At 41.0% G+C, this 21,529-nt stretch overlaps 1 protein-coding gene across 1 annotated transcript in view; it reads right to left on the bottom strand.

Annotated features, from left to right (window-relative positions):
• The window catches only part of LOC138355924 (uncharacterized), a 35,250-nt gene extending 15,018 nt beyond the window's left edge, over positions 1-20,232 (bottom strand). The window contains exon 1 of the mRNA XM_069311473.1: positions 20,169-20,232. Coding sequence (XP_069167574.1) covers positions 20,169-20,174 — 6 coding nt within the window. The 5' untranslated portion in view covers positions 20,175-20,232. The remainder of the gene's footprint in view (positions 1-20,168) is intronic.
• Between the last annotated feature and the right edge of the window lie 1,297 nt (positions 20,233-21,529).

Raw genomic sequence — 21,529 nt, 5'->3', positions numbered from 1 at the left:
TCATACAAAACAAGTGTGCCCCATGTAACCAGTGTGATGCACTGTGTTTATTGTGAAATTCACCCAGTGTGCATTACATCAAATGTTCCCCAAAATATAATTTTTCTTTGCAAAATGATAAATTACCATCCCTGAACATGTCTATGTAAAAATAATTACCAAATTCCACTTACTTTGGGTGTGAGGGCGTGGACAAGGTGCGCTGTGACGTCATCAGGGCCTGGTCACCCGTGTGTGAAGCTCCCAGACACGGTCGCGCAGGCCATTCAAGCACTGCATGTTGCCACAAATATATTTTCAAATATTTTTTCTATACATTTTCAACGCGGTTTTATTTGTTTCTTTTATCGTATATGATGCATATTTGTGACCTTTGCAATATGTATACAGTAGAATGTTCATAATTTTCCATGAAACTGTGATACATGTGTCAGTAATGTGTCCACAATAAATGTTTAGTCACAATATTACGTGGTAAAAATTCACTAAAATTATAATATGTACAGTTTCACATACTATTTACACAGTAACACAAAGTATTACACACTCAGTACTTTGGAGGTGCGTAATAGTCAACGAAGTAGTCCATGGTACACAGCGCGACTTTGTTCTCCTTGCACCAGCTACAGATAGATTTTCGTTTCCTGTTTCATCGTTCTGTGTGCTTGCAAATAACGAACTCGTGTGCACCCTTGGCTTTAGTACTTGTAGGTGGTATGTAGCCAAGCTTGTAAAGCATAAGGTAGTATTGAAACGATTATAGGAAAAGCTCAATTTGTAAGGTAGTCTTGAAAAGATCGCTTTGTAAGGTCCCACACAGGAAGAGATTCAGCTAGCCTCAAAGAGTGTCCATCAGTCAGGAAGAGATTCAGCTAGCCTCAAAGAGTGTCCATCAGTCAGGAAGAGATTCAGGTATTCTTGAAAATATCAATGAACAACACCACCATGGAAGCCGCTAACACTGTTCATCTATGCAACTTGTATCAGATGCGTCATCATTGAACGCAGAAAACGATTCATCTCTGTATCATCTATATAAATTGGAGATGGCAAGGGTGGGGCTCAGAGCTACAACTGGATACGCTCGCTGTATCATCCTCATAGGTGCTGCATCACTGGCATCCGACCGTTGTGTTAAGCCCTTATTGCGCCTAGCTTCACCAATGTTATGACCCTTATGTTCTTCAAACAATAGGGGTCTGAATTGCACGGACTGAGCGCAGTCTTTCAACACCGTGTGGGACAGGTGTTTGAGAGCCAGAGGCACGTGTGCTACAAATGGTTGCTCAGGCAGTACTAACCCAGCCAACAGCCCTAGTCTTTCATATTCGTTAAAACAAAAGGTTCGTTCAGTGTTTGTCGGGTAGGCTGCTCCATTATGACAATCTTTCTTTGTTTCAAATGTGTTCCATTTGTTTTGTATTTGTCACTTACGTCTCAATAATGGAGCAGCCTACCCGACAAACACTGAACAAACCTTTATGGCATTTGTCCATTTTTCAAATTGTTTCAATAGTTCTTTTATTTTTTTTTATTTTTTTTATTTAAGAAACATGGAGCAGCCGACCTGTAGACCACCGAACGAACCTTTTTGACATTTGTACTGGTTTTCAAAATTCTTCATTTTTTTTTATTATTTACATTTTTTGTATGTAAGAAACATGGAGCAGCCTACCTGCCGACCACCGAACGAACCTTTTGCTATAAGACAAATGAAAAATAAATATTGAACACATTTGAAGAAAGGAAAATGTCATAATGGTTTATTCAGTGTATGTAAGATAGGCTTCTCCATTATTGAGATGTAAATGAAAATTACAAAACAAATGGAACACATTTGAAACAAAGAAAGATTGTTATAATGGAGCAGCCTACCTGCCGAACACCGAACGAACCTTTTTGACATTTGTTGTATATCAGACATTTCATTTCTTTTTTCCTGCAAAAACGTCAATGCTTTGCAACATCTCGGCAGTCACCCTTTTATATCCCAGCATCATTAGCATCTTTAAACAAGAACAACATAATTTATGTGCATCGTCCGAGGCGTCTAAGAATGTGCAAGAAGCAGCGCGACCCCACCATGTGGTGTTGACGTTACTCAAACCAGCGTTCGTCATACGGGACGATTTGACACTGATCGGGCCGTTCGTTACCCAAAATGTTCGTCTTTGGGGCGATCGTTATGCGAGGTACCACTGTATATATATATATATATATATATATATATATATATATATATATATATATATATATATATATATATATATATATATATATATATATATATATATATATATATATATATATATATGTCGTACCTAGTAGCCAGAACGCACTTCTCAGCCTACTATGCAAGGCCCGATTTGCCTAATAAGCCAAATTTTCATGAATTAATTGTTTTTCGACTACCTAACCTAACCTAACTTTTTCGGCTACCTAACCTAACCTATAAAGATAGGTTAGGTAGGGTTGGTTAGGTTCGATCATATATCTACGTTAATTTTAATTCCAATAAAAAAAAATTGACCTCGTATATAATGAAATGGGTAGGTTTATCATTTCATAAGAAAAAAATTAGAGAAAATTTATTAATTCAGGAAAACTTGGCTTATTTGGCAAATCGGGCCTTGCATAGTAGGCTGAGAAGTGCGTTCTGGCTACTAGGTACGACATATATATATATATATATATATATATATATATATATATATATATATATAAATATATATATGTCGTATCTAGTAGCATATATATATATATATATGCTATATATATATATATATATATACATATATATATATATATATATATATATATATATATATATATATATATATATATATATATATATATATATATATGTATATATATATATATATATATAGCATATATATATATATATATGCTACTAGGTACGACATATATATATATATATATATATATATATATATATATATATATATATATATATATATATATATATATATATATATATATATATATATATATATATGTCGTACCTAGTAGCATATATATATATATATATATGCTATATATATATATATATATACATATATATATATATATATATATATATATATATATATATATGTATATATATATATATATATATAGCATATATATATATATATATGCTACTAGATACGACATATATATATATATATATATATATATATATATATATATATATATATATATATATATATATATATATATGTCGTACCTAGTAGCCAGAACGCACTTCTCGGCCTACTATTCAAGGCCCGATTTGCCTAATAAGCCAAGTTTTCCTGAATTAATATATTTTCTCTATTTTTTTTCTTATGAAATGATAAAGCTACCCATTTCAACATGTATGAGGTCAATTTTTTTTTATTGGAGTTAAAATTAACGTAGATATATGACCGAACCTAACCAACCCTACCTAACCTAACCTAACCTATCTTTATAGGTTAGGTTGGGTTAGGTAGCCGAAAAAGTTAGGTTAGGTTAGGTTAGGTAGGTTAGATACGAAAAACAATTAATTCATGAAAACTTAGCTTATTAGGCAAATCGGGCCTTGCATAGTAGGCTGAGAAGTGAGTTCTGGCTACTAGGTACGACATATATATATATATACAACTTTAGAACACTTTCCCACCAGGAGACTCGAACCCTAGCCAGCACAGAAGCCTTCCAGCAACTGGCATAACAGGTACGCCTTAACCCGCTCCACCACCAGCTCAGACCCTTAAAAGAGATGGTAATTTCGGAGTATTTAAATACACCAAAGATCACCACCTCCCAAGAGCACTAGAGCAAGTGAGGGGTCATTTATACGTTTATTTCATCAAGTCCCTGTTAATATGGGAAGACACAGTGTCTATGCTTAAGACACAACTCTCCTAAACACGAGAGTGAAGTATACAACTTTAGAACACTTTCCCACCAGGAGACTCGAACCCTAGCCAGCACAGAAGCCTTCCAGCAACTGGCATAACAGGTACGCCTTAACCCGCTCCACCACCAGCTCAGACCCTTAAAAGAGATGGTAATTTCGGAGTATTTAAATACACCAAAGATCACCACCTCCCAAGAGCACTAGAGCAAGTGAGGGGTCATTTATACGTTTATTTCATCAAGTCCCTGTTAATATGGGAAGACACAGTGTCTATGCTTAAGGCACAATTCTCCTAAACACGAGAGTGAAGTATACAACTTTAGAACACTTTCCCACCAGGAGACTCGAACCCTAGCCAGCACAGAAGCCTTCCAGCAACTGGCATAACAGGTACGCCTTAACCCGCTCCACCACCAGCTCAGACCCTTAAAAGAGATGGTAATTTCGGAGTATTTAAATACACCAAAGATCACCACCTCCCAAGAGCACTAGAGCAAGTGAGGGGTCATTTATACGTTTATTTCATCAAGTCCCTGTTAATATGGGAAGACACAGTGTCTATGCTTAAGGCACAACTCTCCTAAACACGAGAGTGAAGTATACAACTTTAGAACACTTTCCCACCAGGAGACTCGAACCCTAGCCAGCACAGAAATGACCCCTCACTTGCTCTAGTGCTCTTGGGAGGTGGTGATCTTTGGTGTATTTAAATACTCCGAAATTACCATCTCTTTTAAGGGTCTGAGCTGGTGGTGGAGCGGGTTAAGGCGTACCTGTTATGCCAGTTGCTGGAAGGCTTCTGTGCTGGCTAGGGTTCGAGTCTCCTGGTGGGAAAGTGTTCTAAAGTTGTATACTTCACTCTCGTGTTTAGGAGAGTTGTGCCTTATATATATATATATGACAGTGTCAGACCACGGAGGAAAAATGAAACAGGAATTTCCTTAAGTACTTTCGTATATTAATACATCTTCAGAAGGAGTGAAGATGTATTAATCTTCACTCCTTCTGAAGATGTACTAATATACGAAAGTACTTAAGGAAATTCATGTTTCATTTTTCCTCCGTGGTCTGACATTGTCACATTTTTAATCACGTGTTTATTTTTCGTGATACACACACACATATATATATACATATATATATATATATATATATATATATATATATATATATATATATATATATATATATATATATATATATATATATATATATTATTAAATATGACTGAAAAAGTAAGATTAATAATTCTAACACGAATTTTCTCAATCTTTCGTACATTAAGCTTCACTGTTGGAGGTAAATAAAAAACAGTGAAGCTTACCTCCAACAGTGAAGCTTAATACCTCCAACAGTGAAGCTTAATACCTCCAACAGTGAAGCTTAATGTACGAAAGATTGAGAAAATTCGTGTTAGAATTATTAATCTTACTTTTTCGGTCATATTTAATAATATATGTCTACAGGAAAGACTGCTACCAAAATATACTAATATATATATATATATATATATACCAAAATATACTAATATATATATATATATATATATATATATATATTAGTATATTTTGGTAGCAGTCTTTCCTGTAGACATATATTATTAAATATGACCGAAAAAGTAAGATTAATAATTCTGACACGAATTTTCTCAATATTTCTTATATTTCTTTTCACTGTTGATGGTAATTGAAAAATAAATTCTCCAAAATTTATTTTTATTTCTAGTTTGACGCGACACTTGAACGCGTTTCGTAATAACCTATTACATTTTCAAAGACTTTAGTTTACACACACACAACTATAACTTGCAAACACTAAACAGAGTTTAATCCTTAAACTGCGCATGGTGTATATATACGCCCTGAGTAACATGTCCCACAGTGCGCATGGCGTATATATACGCCATAGGGTGCCAGGCCCGATTCAAATGGCCCGCGGCTACACCGGGTTCACAGAAGCTTCCTCAGGGCTCTTGTAAACAGACGCCATTTTTTTTAAAAATCGTGGGCAATATTCTCAGGTGTAAGAGGCATAGTACTGTTGGAGCAACCAAGGCTGGCGCACGCAGCATGAGCGAACAGCTTTGCTGTTCAGCTTGTGACCACAGCATCGCCGAAAAATGTCAAAATAAATATATAATTGTTATTATTTAGCGATGACAATATTACAGATGACCCATGACTGTGATATAAATAACCAGGGGTTGTGATAATAGCAGGATTGTTGTAATAATTAGCGCTGTGGGAGGAGTGATGCTGAAAGACGGAGGGAGACAGCATCGTTTACTGACTGTGTGGCCACCTTTTATTGTTTGCATTCACCATACCAGGTCAGTGGTTCTCTATGGTGAACACAAATGTAGATACTTATATATAATGTGTGTATTAGTGTAATAACAGCAAAAGGATTATGCTGGGAGGAGCCATTTGGGTGACAGAGGTAACGTCGTCTGCACGATTTGTCTAGCTGTTTAGAGGGTGGCCACTATGCTCTTTGGGCGCACTACAAGCTTAGGTGTACAGTTACGGTGCATAAAACATGTAGATACTTATATATAATATGTGTATATAGGGTAATAACACTGCAAACAGTATTGTTGGGGGAGAAAGTTTAGTACGTGTGACCTTGAATGAGTGAGGGAGCCGCCAGCCGCCATCTGTGTATAGCGACGACTCTTAGTGCCTGAACTAACTATATCAGCTTAGCTGTACAGTTGTGGTGAACAAAATATATACATACTTATATATAACGTCTGTATATAGTGTAATAACACCACAAATGGTATTGTTGGGGAAAGAAAGTTTAGTGCGTGTGTTGAGGGAGTGGCAGCGAGTGGCTGGCTGGTGTGTGGTGGTAACTCTTCGTTGCTTTTCGACTCTCAATACCAACTTAGTGGTTCGTTATGGTGACCAAAACATGCAGATACTTATATATAACCTGTGTATAGAGTGTAATAGCAGCAAAACTATTTGTTTATTGTTTTATAAACATAATAATTGAATCACTAATATGCACATCATACTTTTGAGTACTGTATAGCGATTATTCACCACTTTTATTATATAAATATATTACAATACACACTATTGAATAATATTACTGCAAAAAAACTAAGAAAAAATCAATCGAAGACATTGAAACAATTAGGTAATAATATCTTTGTGGCAACTGCCACCTGTCAGCGCGGGTGACGCTGACCGGGTCTGACCACTCTGTCAACACCCACTTTTTGCCAGACTTCCTCGGTCAATTGCGCCCAAAATATGTCACCTACGATTTTTTTTAATTTTTCCCGTGCTCAGGGGACACAAATTAACATGTCTAGAAGACGAAAAAAAAATTTAGAATTTTTTTTTTCTTGCGCACAGGGGTGTAAATGTCCCCAGGACCCCTGAGCAGTGTAAGGGTTAAACAGCTTTGATTTTATACCTGCATTTGGGTGAGGTGATATGTTACAACAGTTTTGGATGAGGTGAAAACAAATTTTCAACACAAGACAGAACACGAAACAATGGGTATAATATTTTGTAAGTTAAAAGGAAGAATGTAAGTAACTGCAATGGGCCTATTGGCCCATATTTCTTGATGCTTCTATATTGGTGCGGAGTCTTGAAGTGGGTAGAATATAGTTGTGCATTAATTGGCTGTTGATTGCTGGTATCGACTTCTTAATGTGTAGTGCCTCGCAGATATCAAGCCGCCTGCTATCGCTGCATCTATCGATGATTTCCGTGTTTTTTGATAAGACTTCTCTGGTGATGGTCTAGTTGTGGGAAGAGATTATATGTTCCTTAATGGAGCCCTGTTGCTTATGCATTGTTAACGATGCATAAGCCATTCTATAGGCCATTGCTCCCCTTGCCTCTCTGAGGGGGCCAGGTTCTGGCCGTGGTCCCCGGTAGGCCCTAGAACTCCATACACATGACTGATGCCAAAGTCTGACATTAGCATATCAGCCTGGTAAAGCTCCGGGGAGCCTCCGGGTCTCACCCAGAAAATGGCGTTTCATTACATTCAACGCTGGTTTTTTCCAATATTTTGACTATAACACTTGTCAATGATACAGGTCTATATTTGATGGGATCTTCCCTGCTGCCACTGTTGTAGATTGCTGCTGCCTCTAATATCAACAGGGAATCTGAAATAGGTAGTACAGTGAATATCAACCTTGTAGTGCAAACATTTGTTCTGTGTTAGCCTTTTTCCACACATCTGCTAGGACTCCTGTTCACGGGGATGCCTGAAAAAATCTGTTAAGTGGAATGCTGAGCTCAAGTGCACATTCTCTCACAACCCATGGTGAAACTCCATCTGGACCAAATGCTTTGTTCTTACTTAGCTCCTTTGGCATTTTTTTCACTTTATATTCAGACACCTCTATGAAATGTGAGAAATCTTTAAAGAATTCGGATAAAGAAAGAGATCTAGAAGTGGTTCTAGATAAAAAGCTATCACCTGAGGACCACATAAAGAACATTGTGTGAAGAGCCAATGCTACACTTTCTAACTTCAGAATTGCTTTTAAATACATGGATGGCAAAATACTAAAGAAATTATTCACAACTATTGTCAGACCAAAACTGGAATATGCAGTGGTTGTATGGTGCCCATATCTTAAGCAGCACATCAACAAACTGGAAAAGGTGCAGAGACATGCAACTACTGTAATTTACTTGTGGAAAATAGTAGAGGGGCTGGTCCCAAATCTGCACACAGAAATAATATCATTTGAGACCGGAAGGTATGGCAGCATGTGCAGAATACCCCCGTTGAAGAGCAGAGGTGCAATAGGTACTCTGAGAGAACTCTGTCAACATCAGAGGCCTGATACTGTTCAACACTCTTCCACTAAATATAGGCATAACTGGCCGACCCCTCACAATGTTCAAGAGAGAACTCAATAAGCACCTCCAAATGATACCTGATTAACCAGGCTGTGATTCATACGTCAGGCTGCGAGTAGCTGCATTCAACAGCCTGGTTGACCAATCCAGCAACGAGGAGGCCTGGTCGACGACCGGGCAGCGGGGACACTAAGCCCAGAAAACACCTCAAGGTAGCCTTAAGGCAAGGCTAAAAGTTTTGTGAAGAAATGTTTGCACTGCAAGGTTGATATTCACTATGTCACCTATTTCAAACTCCCAGTTGATATTAGAGGCAGCAGCAATACAGTTGCTTTTACAAGTTTCATTGTGTAGCCTAAGGCTTATCTTCATTGTATCTAGAGGCGGTTTACCTGCTTGATGGGGTTCTGGGAGTTGTTCTACTCCTACTTCTACTCTACTGGAAGTACTTGAGGAGTACTCTCTACTCCTCAAACTCTGACTTGTGAGAGTTTGGTCCACCAGGCTGTTGCTTGGAGTGGCCCACATACCCACCACAGCCAGGTTGGTCCAGCACTCCTTGGAGAAACCTATCTAGTTTTCTCTTGAAGATGTCTACAGTTGTCCCAGCAATATTTCTTATGCTTGCCGGGAGAATGTTGAACAACCGTGGACCACTGATGTTTATACAGTGTTCTCTGTGCCTACGGCACCCCTGCTCTTCACTGGTTTTATTGTGCATTTTCTTTCATATCATTCACTCCAGTATGTTGTTATTTTACAGTGTAGATTTGGAACCTGGCCCTCTAGTATTTTCCATATGAATATTATTTGATATCTCTCTCGTCGTCTTTCTAGTGAGTACATTTGGAGGGCTTTGAGACAATCCCAATAATTTAGGTGCTTTATCGGGTCTATGTATGCCGTATATGTTCTCTGTACTCCCTCTATTTCTGCAATCTCTCCTGCTCTGAAGGGTAAAGTCAGTACTGAGCAGTACTCATGATGCGACAACACAAGTGATTTGAAGAGCACAACCATTGTGATGGGATCCCTGGATTTGAAAGTTCTCGTAATCCATCATTTTTCTGGCTGACGCAATATTTGCTTGGTTATGCTCCCTAAACATTAGGTCGTTAGACATCATTATTCCCAAATTCTTTACATGGTGCTTACCTACTATGGGCAAATTTGATTGTGTTATGTACCCTGTATTATGTTTAACCCCTTGTGTGGCTCCAGGCTATTTAGCATTTGTCACCCACAGGCGCATACAAAAATAAATTATTTTTTCTTTTAAACCTGTTAATTTGTGTTCTCTGATCATGGGAAAAATAATAATAAAATCGTAAGTGGCATATATTGCCCGCTATAGGGCGGGGAAGTCTGGCAAAAAACAGGCGCTGACTCAGCGTGCGTCCCAAGCGGTCTGTTGCTCGCCAGCTGTCAGGCAGGAGTGGCCACAAAGAGATAATTACCTAATTATTTCAATGTCTCTGATTGATTTTTCATAGTATTGATTTTTCATAGTATTTTTGCTGTAATATTATTCAATAGTGTGTAGTGTGATATATTTATATAATAAAATGAGTGAATCATCGCTGTACTCAAAAATATGGTGTGCATATTGTTGATTCAATTATTATGTTCATCAAACAGTGAACAAATACTTTGTCGATTATTACACTATATACACAGGTTATATATAAGTATCTGCATGTTTTGTTCACCATAACGTACCATTAAGTCACTAATATGAGTCAAAAAGCAACGAGGAGTGACCACCACACACCAGCCAGCCACTCGCTGCCACTCACTCCCTCAACACCTCACTCGCCCACATTCTCCTCCCACCATACTGTTTTGCTCTTATTCACTATATACAGACGTTACATATAAGTATCTACATTCGTGTTCACCATAACAAACCACTAAGTTGGCATGCTGAGTGGCAGTGGCAACCAGTGGCAGCCCGCCTCTGGCTGCTACTTCCTCCCTACCTCACCCACATTCTCCTCCCACAATACTGTTTTTGCTTTTATTCACTATATACAGATGTTATATGTAAGTATCTACATGTTTTGTTCACCACAACTGTACAACTAAGTTGATATAGTTAGTTCAGGCACTAAGAGACGTCGCTACACACAGTCAGGTGGCGGCTGCTTCCTTCACACATTCAAGGTCAGACGCACTAAAGTTTCACCCCCAACAATACTGTTTGTGGTGTTATTACCCTATATACAGACGTATATAGGGAAATAACACCACTTTTATTATGTGTGATGTTAGTGCAACTGGCCTATAATTTTTTGCCAAGGCTTTACTCCCCCCCTTGTGCAACGGAGCTATATCTGCAGATTTAAGTGCTGCTGGTATCTCCCCTGTATCCAGTCTCTTTCTCCAAATTACGCTGAGTGCTCTCGCTACTGGTACTTTACATTTCTTTATGAATATTGAATTCCATGAGTCAGGCCCAGGAGCTGAGTGCATAGGCATATTGTCAATTTCACTTTCAAAGTTTTCCGAGTTTGTGGTAATATCCGTTATATTATCTGCAGCATGAATGTCATTCATAAAGAAGCTGTCTGGGTCATCAACTTTCATGTTGTTTATTGGTGTGCTAAACATAGCCTCATACTGACTTCTTAGAATTTCACTAATCTCTTTGTTGTCCTCTGTGTACGTACCTTCATTTGTAATTAATGGTCCAATACTGGTAGAGGTTTTTGATTTTGATTTTGCGTATGTGAAAAAATATTTAGGATTTTTCCTTATCTCTTGTATAACTTTCTGTTCCAATTCCATTTCCTAAGACTCATATGATCGCTTCAACGTTTGTTCTATTTCTTCGATCTCCCTGCTTAGGCTTATTTTCCTTGCTTGTGATAGTTGTGTCTGCCGAAGCATTTCCGTTATTTTTTTCCTTCTCCTGTACAGTTGTCTGCGTTCTCTTTCTAGAGTGGTCCTCTTTCTGCCCCTCCTCACAGGCACGTGCTTCAAGCAGACCTTGTAAGCTTCCGCTGTCAGTTGAGCTATTCCCTGTGTGGGAGTTTTGTCGTTTACGACTGTCTCCCATTGAATGGTTGCAAGGTCTACATTTATTTTTTCCCAGTCGATCCTCTTATTGTTAAAATTGAATTGATTGAATATTTCTTCTCGCTTGTTGGGTCTCTTAGACCTACTACCGTTATTTATGTTAGTTCGCACTTCAATGAGCTTATAGTCTGAGTATGAAGTATCTGAGATTGTGATGTCTCTGATTAGTTCATCATTGTTTGTGAACTAATGATGAACTAGAAAACAAGTCTAGAAAACTAGAAAACAACAAAAACAGACTAGAAAACAAGTCTAATGTGTTTTCGTTCCTAGTTGGTTCTGTAATCTGTTTATTGAGCGAGAATTTGTCACAGAATCTCAAAAGTTCTCTGACCTGTGGTTGGTTATTTCCGGGTCATTCCCTGCTATGATATTTGTGTTTGCCATTCTCCATCTTAGACTCGGTAAATTGAAATCTCCAAGGAAGATTAACTCTTTTGCTGGCCTGGCAAGCGACCTGGCACACACTGCAACGAAGGCTGAGCATTGGCCGTGAGCGCACAAACCACACTCAAATGTTTATACAGTGTGACCTCACTTGAACGAGGCGTAGGCGTTATATGAGGCGAGGCCGATTCGTTTCACTGCGGAATTCGTTCTACCCGTCAGCCCCAAGCTGTCCCTCCCCTTCATGTGAAAATAACAAAGGTCCTACATCCACTATCAACAAAACAAAAAATCACAGAAAATCTATTTATTATGTATTTATCATTTTGAACATGGCACATGATAGAACAATCAATTGTAAACAATTCCATATTAAAATCTAAACTATGTGACTGTTATTGGTGGCCGCAAATATGATGTAATGGCCAGGATTTCCATAAGCCAACTGTATCAGTCTACATAAATAGTCATAAACAATTCATTTATTTTGAAGTCTTCATTTTCACTATGGCATTTGATAGAACAATCATTTACAAACAATTTGGATTAAAAATTCTACATATATGAGCATTATTGAATCCAAAAAAGCAAAATCACATAATTTTCTCAACAAACTGAAGAAAAGGGGTGGTTGGTGGGCCGCCGGTGGTAGGGGAAGGAGGGTCAGGGCTGGCCGCCGGTGGTAGGGGAAGGAGGGTCAGGGCTGGCCGCCGGTGGTAGGGGAAGGAGGGTCAGGGCTGGCCGCTGGTAGTCAGGTGCGGGAGGGGAGGGGAGGGGGGGGGGGTTGTAGCATGTTGGTGGTATAGGAGTGAGGGGGGGAGGGTGGCAGCCAGACTGACAGGCCTTGGGCCAGACCAGGCCTCAGGCCAGGCCTCAGACCAGGCCTCAGGCCAGACCTCAGACCAGGCCTCAGGCCAGACCTCAGACCAGGCCTTGAACCCAGACCTCGACGAAACTCGACCCAATGTTTACTGCATAGAGGCTAGCTGCCTCCTTACCCCTCCCTCCCACCCCAATACATCCCCTCACCACTGACCCCACACTTTATTATGAATTCTTCATTTTGACTACGGAATATGGTAGAGCGATGCATTACAAGCCACTGAAATGGTAAAATTTTCTCTCCTAATTTTGTCAAAAGCAGCAAGTGAGCTTAGTATCGAGGCAGGCAAGTGCTGCAGCAGTCAGCTGGCGTCTCTACTCACCCTCCTTCTCTGACGCCTATCCACCCCCTAATACATCCTCTCACCACTGACACCACAATTTATTATAAATTGTTCAATTTGACTATGGAATATGATAGAGCTTTGTGTTGCAAACAACTGAAATGGTAACATTTTCTCAGCTAATTTGGTGAAAAGTAGACAGTGAGTGAACTATTGAGGTGGAGCATGGAGGCGCCAGCCACGTGTTGCCATTTACATGATAACTCGAGCCAGAGCTCTCCACTGACACAACCTGCCTCCCCTGACACCACTATTACTCCATCTTCCCTGACAACTTCCACCACTGACACAACCAGCCTCCCCTGACACCACTATTACTCCAGCTTCCCTGACAACTTACACCACTGACAACCTGCCTTCCATGAGAATAACTTACACCACCTGCCCCCCCTAACAATAAACCCTAACTACTGACACCACTTGCCCCCCCTGACAATAACTCTCACCAATGACCCTTGATACCATTTTATCATCCTTCAACCATTTATCCCTAGAAACAATGGGTAAGCATAATAAAACACTGTATAACTGTTTACACTTTGGCTAATCATAGATGATGACAGCCACCTCCGACGCTCGGTCTCGGTGACTGCTTGGATGAACAATCCTCGCTTAATCAAACATTTGTATGTTCCACTGAACATTTAGTACCTAATTCAATTTGTTCGGATCTTCTGGGAATTCGCTAGAACGGGGTTCGTTAGTGAGGATGAACTGTACTCTTTTCAGCTTTCTAACCTCAATTTTCATGCTACGTCATTCATTTTGCTATCAAACTGTTCACAATATAAAGGGGCACATTTAAAACCAGTCCCATAATATTTGGACAATAAATGGGATTTTTAAAAATGCATTAATTGATGATGGCATTACCTTCATCAGGGACTCAGCGTGTTTTGGTTTTATGATGTCGATACCCTCATCAGGCAGCGAAACCCCTGATATTATTAGTTGGTTTTTGTTAACCCTTGGGCTGCTCTCTTGCGATATTAGCCTGCAACACGTTATATAAAAGTGTTCATGTGTGTTTCCTGATCACAGAAAAATAGAAAATAATTTGTGACATATTTTGACCACAATAGGGCGAGGAAGTCTGGCAAACGTGAGGCGTTGACAGAGTAATCGTCGGAGGCAGTCAGCTCCACCCGAGCTGTCAGGCGGGAGTTGCCACAAAAATATTATTACTTAATTATTTCAATGTTTTTGATTTTTTTTCTGTTTTTTTTCAAGTAATATTATTCAATAGTGTGTAGTGTGATATATTTATATAATAAAATGTGATCCATCGCTATACTCAAAAAGTATTGTGAGCATATTAGTGATTCAATTACAGTGCATCCTCACTCTAACGAACCCTACTCTAAAGCATTCCCGGATAATCCGAACAAATTGCATTTGGCACTAAATGTTCAGTAGAACATACAAAAATTCATTTGTGTTGTTCCACTGATGGTGATGACCTAGGCCGGTATGGCAGGGCTGTGAGAGTTGTGTACTGTACATACTCTCCACATCGTTCACTTCAATATCTGTATCACTAGTATCAGACACCTGTCTTAGGTCTTTTTCCAGATTTGAGTTATCAAAATCACTGGCATGCTCATCTTCAAGGAATATGCCCTGTATTTCAACATCAGAGAGTGTTTTCTCAAAAACATGGCCAACTAGAGACTGGGAGCTCAATATGGATACATACAAAATGGTTGCTACCTTGAATATGAGCCTGCCCACAACCGTGGGGAATGCTGGGAATTTTTTTCAAGCTGGCAAACACCTCAGGAATCCATCTTGTACCCAAGTTTTGAACCCTACAATATATCTACGAGTGCCTTAACCACTGTGATGCGCCGAGTTTATTGTGACATTCCCCGTGCACATGAAATTAAGTGTTCCCCAAAAAATGTTTTTTTAACCCTGAACATGTCTATGTAAAAATAAATACAAAATTTCACTTACTTTGGCTGTGGGGACGTGGACAAGGTGCGCTGTGACGTCATCATGGCTGGTCGCCCGTACCAGAAACAAGCGTGCAGGCCATTCAAGCATTGTGAGTTGCCACAAATATATTTTCAATTATTTGTTCTATGTATTTCCAATGCGGTTTTATTAGTTTTTTTTATTGTATATGACGCATATTTTTGTTATTTACAATATGTATACAACAGAACGTTCATAATGTTCCATGGAACTGTGATACTGTGAGTCAGTAATGTATCCACAATGTTTATTGTTGCAATATTACTTGCTAAAAATTCACTAAGATTACACTATGTATAGTTTCACACACTATTTACACACTAACACACTGTATTACACAATCAGTACTTCGGAAGTGAGTAATAATCAATGAAGTAGTCCAGGGTACAAAGCGCGACTTTGCTCTCGTTGCACCAGGTACAGATAGATTTTCGCTGTTTCTTTGTTCTATGTGCTTGCAAATAACGCACTCATGTACACCCTTGGCTTTAGGACTTGTAAGTGGTATGTAGCCAAGCTCGTAATGCGTAAGGTAGTCTTGAAAATATCACTTTGTAAGGTCCCTGACTGGAAGATTCAGTCATTTATAGCAAGTGTCAGTCAATCTAGAAGAGATTCAGCCATTCTGGAAGAGATTCAGCTAATCTTGAAAATATCTATGGAAAACACCACCATGGAAACCGCTAACACTGTTCATCTATGCTACTTGTATCAGATGCATCATCACTGAACCCAGAAAATGATTCATCTATGTATCACCTATATAAATTGGAGATGGCATAGGTGGGCATGGGTGGCGTTCACAGCTACAACTGGATACGCTCGCTGTATCACCCTAATAGGTGCGGTATCACTTGCATCCGACCTTTGTGTTAGGTCCTTATTGCGCCTAGCTTCATCAATATCATGACCCTTATGTTCTTCAAGCTATAAGGTCTGAATTTCCCCGACAGAGAGCGATCTTTCAATACTGCGTCAGACAGGTGTTTGGGAGCCAGAGGCGCGTGCACCACCCCATGGTTACTCACTCAATACTAACCCAGCCAGCAGCCGTAGGACATTCTGGGAATATTTTTCAAAGAAAGCTGCCTCTCACTGGAGGGTCCCAAGAGTTCATTTTGTATCCAACCTACCGCGAGCGTGTTTTGACCGTGTACAAAAAAAAAAAAATTTTGTCGGTGGGGACAGTTATTGGCGAAAAGCATTTGTCGTTTGGCACAGTGCAGTGGTTAAGGTGTTATGCGCACCCCTTGATCGAGCGAAATTAGGCGCTAATGCATTTCAGAGGGTTAATACACTCAACAAAACTGGTTAATAATACCATGACTAATACAATCAACATCACTGGGTAATGCCAATATGATGAATACACTCACCATCACTGGGTAATGCCAATATGATGAATACACTCACCATCACTGGGTAATGCCAATATGATGAATACACTCACCATCACTGGGTAATGAAAACACCAAGATTAACCCTTGTGTGCCTCCGGGCTATTTAGCATTTGTTACCCAGAGGCGCATACCAAAAAAAAAAAAAAAATTTTTTTCTTCCTAACCTGTTAAGTCGTGTTCCCTGACCACGAGAACAAAAAATTCAATTGAACTTACCAATGACGTAATTGAGCCGACAAGATGGGCGATGACATCACACCATGCATGATCGCTCATGCACGGTGTGTCCCAGAGGCGTCGCGTGCGGTCTTCAAGCAGCCAGAGTTGCCACAAATTTATTTTCGCGGCATTATTTACAGTGTCTAGGCCTATTTTATTAGTAATATTAGTCACTAATTGTGTTGCACATAATGTTACATCACAGTCATTGTCAATAAATGTTACATACATCGAGTATACACATGTGCACACAAATGTTTTCCATTACGCCATTATATTATGTAATCACAATGTTCATTATTATATGTACACACAAGCACGCACTATGTACAGGTTTTTGCACTATTATTACACATTTAGAATTCTTAGAGAGTGGTAGTCGTTGAAGCAGTCGACAGCACACAATGGCACTGCACACACTTCACACCATGTTTACCCCACTTTACGTTTCTGTACTCTCCTTTTTGTTGTTTTACATACTAGGCATTCACGTTGGCCTATTGCACGCTTTCCAGCTGGTGGCAAATGTTTTAGTCAGTGTTGCTGAAAGGCTTCCATGTGAGCAAGCCTGGGTGTTGCAGCATGCTGCAACACTGGGTTCATGATTGGTCTTTGTAGGGAGGGAGCCGAGCGGACAGCACGCTGAACTTGTGATCCTGTGGTCCTGGGTTCGATCCCAGGCGCCGGCGAGAAACAATGGGCAGAGTTTCTTTCACCCTATGCCCCTGTTACCTAGCAGTAAAATAGGTACCTGGGTGTTAGTCAGCTGTCACGGGCTGCTTCCTGGGGGTGGAGGCCTGGTCGAGGACCGGGCCACGGGGACACTAAAGCCCTGAAATCATCTCAAGTTAACCTCAAGATTGTATGCCAGGGACATCTTTACCAAACTTTGCTAATAACTGTGTTGCAAGTGTAAAAGCAAACGCACGGAAACTAGGTTTACGTCCAGTTTTCACCAGATACATATTATAGCAGTTCAACATGCTCATGTCAACATGATGGAAAAACACTTTTTTCGTCCATTTCAATGTTTTCCGCACACACTCGATAGTGCCAACCATCATGTTAGCCTTATCAATCAAACGCATGTTGATATTGTAGTCAAGAACACAATCTGGCTTATATACTGGTTCTTTTGTTACACAGTTCACCTTGCCACTGTTCACCATTGTACCCTCATGAACGGTTGTCAGCATGTTCACTTCTCTCTTGTCTTTCCACCGAAATGAGGGTATTTGATCACATTTCTGTAGCTGGCACTCACCAACTGCAAGTCTACTGTCAAACACTGGCATTTCCCTCCTTCGTGCCTTTACTGTGCCAACCAATCCAGTTCTATTTTCAACCAAAAACTTAGTTAGCAATGGACTTGTATAGTAATTATCTGTGTATAAGATGTGGCCCTTGTTCATCCATGGTGCCATCAGTGACTTCACCACACTACCCGAGAAACCATGTTCGTCGTTACCGGGAATGTCTACGTCGCTAGCTGAATACAGAATCATGTGTAACACGTATCCTGTTTCACAGTCACACAGTACAAAGAATTTCAATCCAAATCTGTTTCGTTTGGAGGGAATATACTGCTTGAATGAAACATATCCTTTGAAAAGCACAAGGGATTTGTCAATCACCAGCTTCTGTGCTGGTACGTAAAAATCTCTGAACTTATCAATCACTTGATTCATATAGTGCCTCACTCGCCAAAGTAAATCATCCTCTGTCCGGTCCTCATTACTTGCAAAATGCAGACACCTGAGGAGTATCTGAAACCTATCTCGGGATATATATTTCCCTAAGAAAGGTGTTGGAATAGTCAGATCTTTGCTCCAGTAATCTGTAATAGCGTGTTTGACACAGTGCTTCATCAACATACATATTGCTAAAAATGCATACATTTCACCTACATTGGTGGTTTTCCAACGTTGCAATCGTGAAAATTCTGTTATCTCTCTTCTAATGAGATGAGTCGCATGAAGGTTCGTTTGGTGTACAATATATTCCATGAGCGGCTCATCATAGAATGCTGTAAAATAATCTAATTCACTCATATCCTCTCCATTATCAGGGAAAAGCTCGGTAATCCCGTCTTTATTGTCAAAGGCAGGAATTTGAGGAATAAAACCAGCACCATCACTCCACACTAGTACACCTGGTGTCCTGCGAGACGCAACAGGGGCATGACGGCGAGGAAGCGATGTACACCGTGGACCAGGAGCTGAAGCCCGTCTATGCACAGTACGGCCGCTACATGCACATAAGGTGGAAGCACGTGAACATCACCACACTACCCGAGAACATCACCATCACTACACTACTCTTGGTGCCTCATGTTGTTCCATGCGGTGGCGCTTGGCTGGGTGAGACGCTGCTGACGCGACAAATTCTCGCCCAGTAACACCACTAGTACTGGCACCAGGCTCGGTAACACTATGTTCTGATTCCACTTCACTAAAACCAAAAAAAAGAGTCACCTTCCTCTGACTCGTCACCGAGAATATCCTCAGACTCTAAATAAGCACATGAACTGTGTGGTCGTGGGTGAATTGGAGTAGACACTGGGCAAGGTGGTATGGGTGAGCGTATAGGCCTCGCCATGGGAGGCCGTATCTCATTTTCATTGTCCGTGCTATCATCGGTCAATTGTGTGTAGTCTTTATCAATGTCAGAGTCATCAAAATCACTTTCCTCACCATCAGAAAATAATTCACTGGTTATTTGCTCTTGGGTGAGTGATTGTGTGGTGCGCGCCCCAGAAGCATTCGGCCGTGTGCTCAACATGGTGGCTGCTGGGTAACTGATGCCTCCCACGCGATGGTAGCGTGAGCTGGATTTTTTTACAAAATGGCGTCTGTTTACTATAACCCCTAAGCAGCGTATGGGAGTCCCCTCTACCCTGCGGGCCTTTCAAATCTTGCGCGGTACTCCAATGCATCATATGATCTGGAGCGCAAGCTACTGCAAGTCCCTCAACCCATCATATGATGTGTTGTGCACTTAAAGGGTTAATACACAAAGCATCACTAGTTAATGACAACATAATAAATATACTTACCATCACTAGTTAATGACAATATCATGATACACACACACACACACACTGGTAGTACAGTAAGAATAAAATTGTCCTTACCATCATTAATGGGCAGAAGTTGTGTTTGCTATCGTCCTTGGTAGCCGAGCACAGATGGAAGCAGTATTACCTATTAGGCAAAATAAAACAAATTTAAGGTTTCTATGACTAAATTTTTCCCATCAAAACATAGTAAATTTTTAGAAAAATTTAATAATTTTTTTTAGGTATTGTGCTTTGAGCAAAAGTAAGGGGGCATCCAGCAGTAAGGAGGGCAGCCAGGAGTAAGGAGGGCGGGCAGGAGTAAGGAGGGTGGGCAGGAGTAAGGAGGGTGGGCAGGAGTAAGGAGGGCGGGCAGGAGTAAGGAGGGCGCGCAGGAGTAAGGAGGGTGGGCAGGAGTAAGGAGGGCGGGCAGGAGTAAGGAGGGTGGGCAGGAGTAAGGAGGGTGGGCAGGAGTAAGGAGGGTGGGCAGGAGTAAGGAGGGTGGACAGGAGTATGGAAGGTGGGCAGGAGTAAGGAGGGTGGACAGGAGTATGGAAGGTGGGCAGGAGTAAGGAGGGTGGGCAGGAGTAAAGAGGGTGGGCAGGAGTAAGGAGGGTGGGCAGGAGTAAGGAGGGTGGGCTGGAGTAAAGAGGGTGAGCAGGAGTAAAAAGGGTGGGCAGGAGTATGGAAGGTGGGCAGGAGTAAGGAGGGTGGGCAGGAGTAAGGAGGGTGGGCTGGAGTAAGGAGGGTGGGCAGGAGTAAGGAGGGTGGGCAGGAGTAAGGAGGGTGGGCAGGAATAAGGAGGGTAGGCAGGAGTAAGGAGGGTGGGCAGGAGTAAGGAGGGTGGACAGGAGTAAGGAGGGTGGGCAGGAGTAAGGAGGGTGGGCAGGAGTAAGGAGGGTGGGCAGGAGTAAGGAGGGTGGGCAGGAGTAAAGAGGGTGGGCAGGAGTAAGGAGGGTGGGCAGGAGTAAGGAGGGTGGGCAGGAGTAAGGAGGGTGGGCAGGAGTAAGGAGGGTGGGCAGGAGTAAAGAGGGTGCGCAGGAGTAAGGAGGGTGGGCAGGAGTAAGGAGGGTGGGCAGGAGTAAGGAGGGTGGGCAGGAGTAAAGAGGGTGAGCAGGAGTAAAGAGGGTGGGCAGGAGTATGGAAGGTGGGCAGGAGTAAGGTGGGTGGGCAGGAGTAAGGAGGGTGGGCTGGAGTAAGGAGGGTGGGCAGGAGTAAGGAGGGTGGGCAGGAATAAGGAGGGTAGGCAGGAGTAAGGAGGGTGGGCAGGAGTAAGGAGGGTGGACAGGAGTATGGAAGGTGGGCAGGAGTAAGGAGGGTGGGCAGGAGTAAAGAGGGTGGGCAGGAGTAAAGAGGGTGGGCAGGAGTAAGGAGGGTGGGCAGGAGTAAGGAGGGTGGGCAGGAGTAAGGAGGGTGGGCAGGAGTAAAGAGGGTGAGCA

This window comes from Procambarus clarkii, chromosome 69 (assembly GCF_040958095.1).
Source record: "Procambarus clarkii isolate CNS0578487 chromosome 69, FALCON_Pclarkii_2.0, whole genome shotgun sequence".
NCBI lineage: Eukaryota > Metazoa > Arthropoda > Malacostraca > Decapoda > Cambaridae > Procambarus > Procambarus clarkii.
Note: the sequence above shows the minus strand (reverse complement) of the source record. Positions and strands in the feature narration are given on the sequence as shown.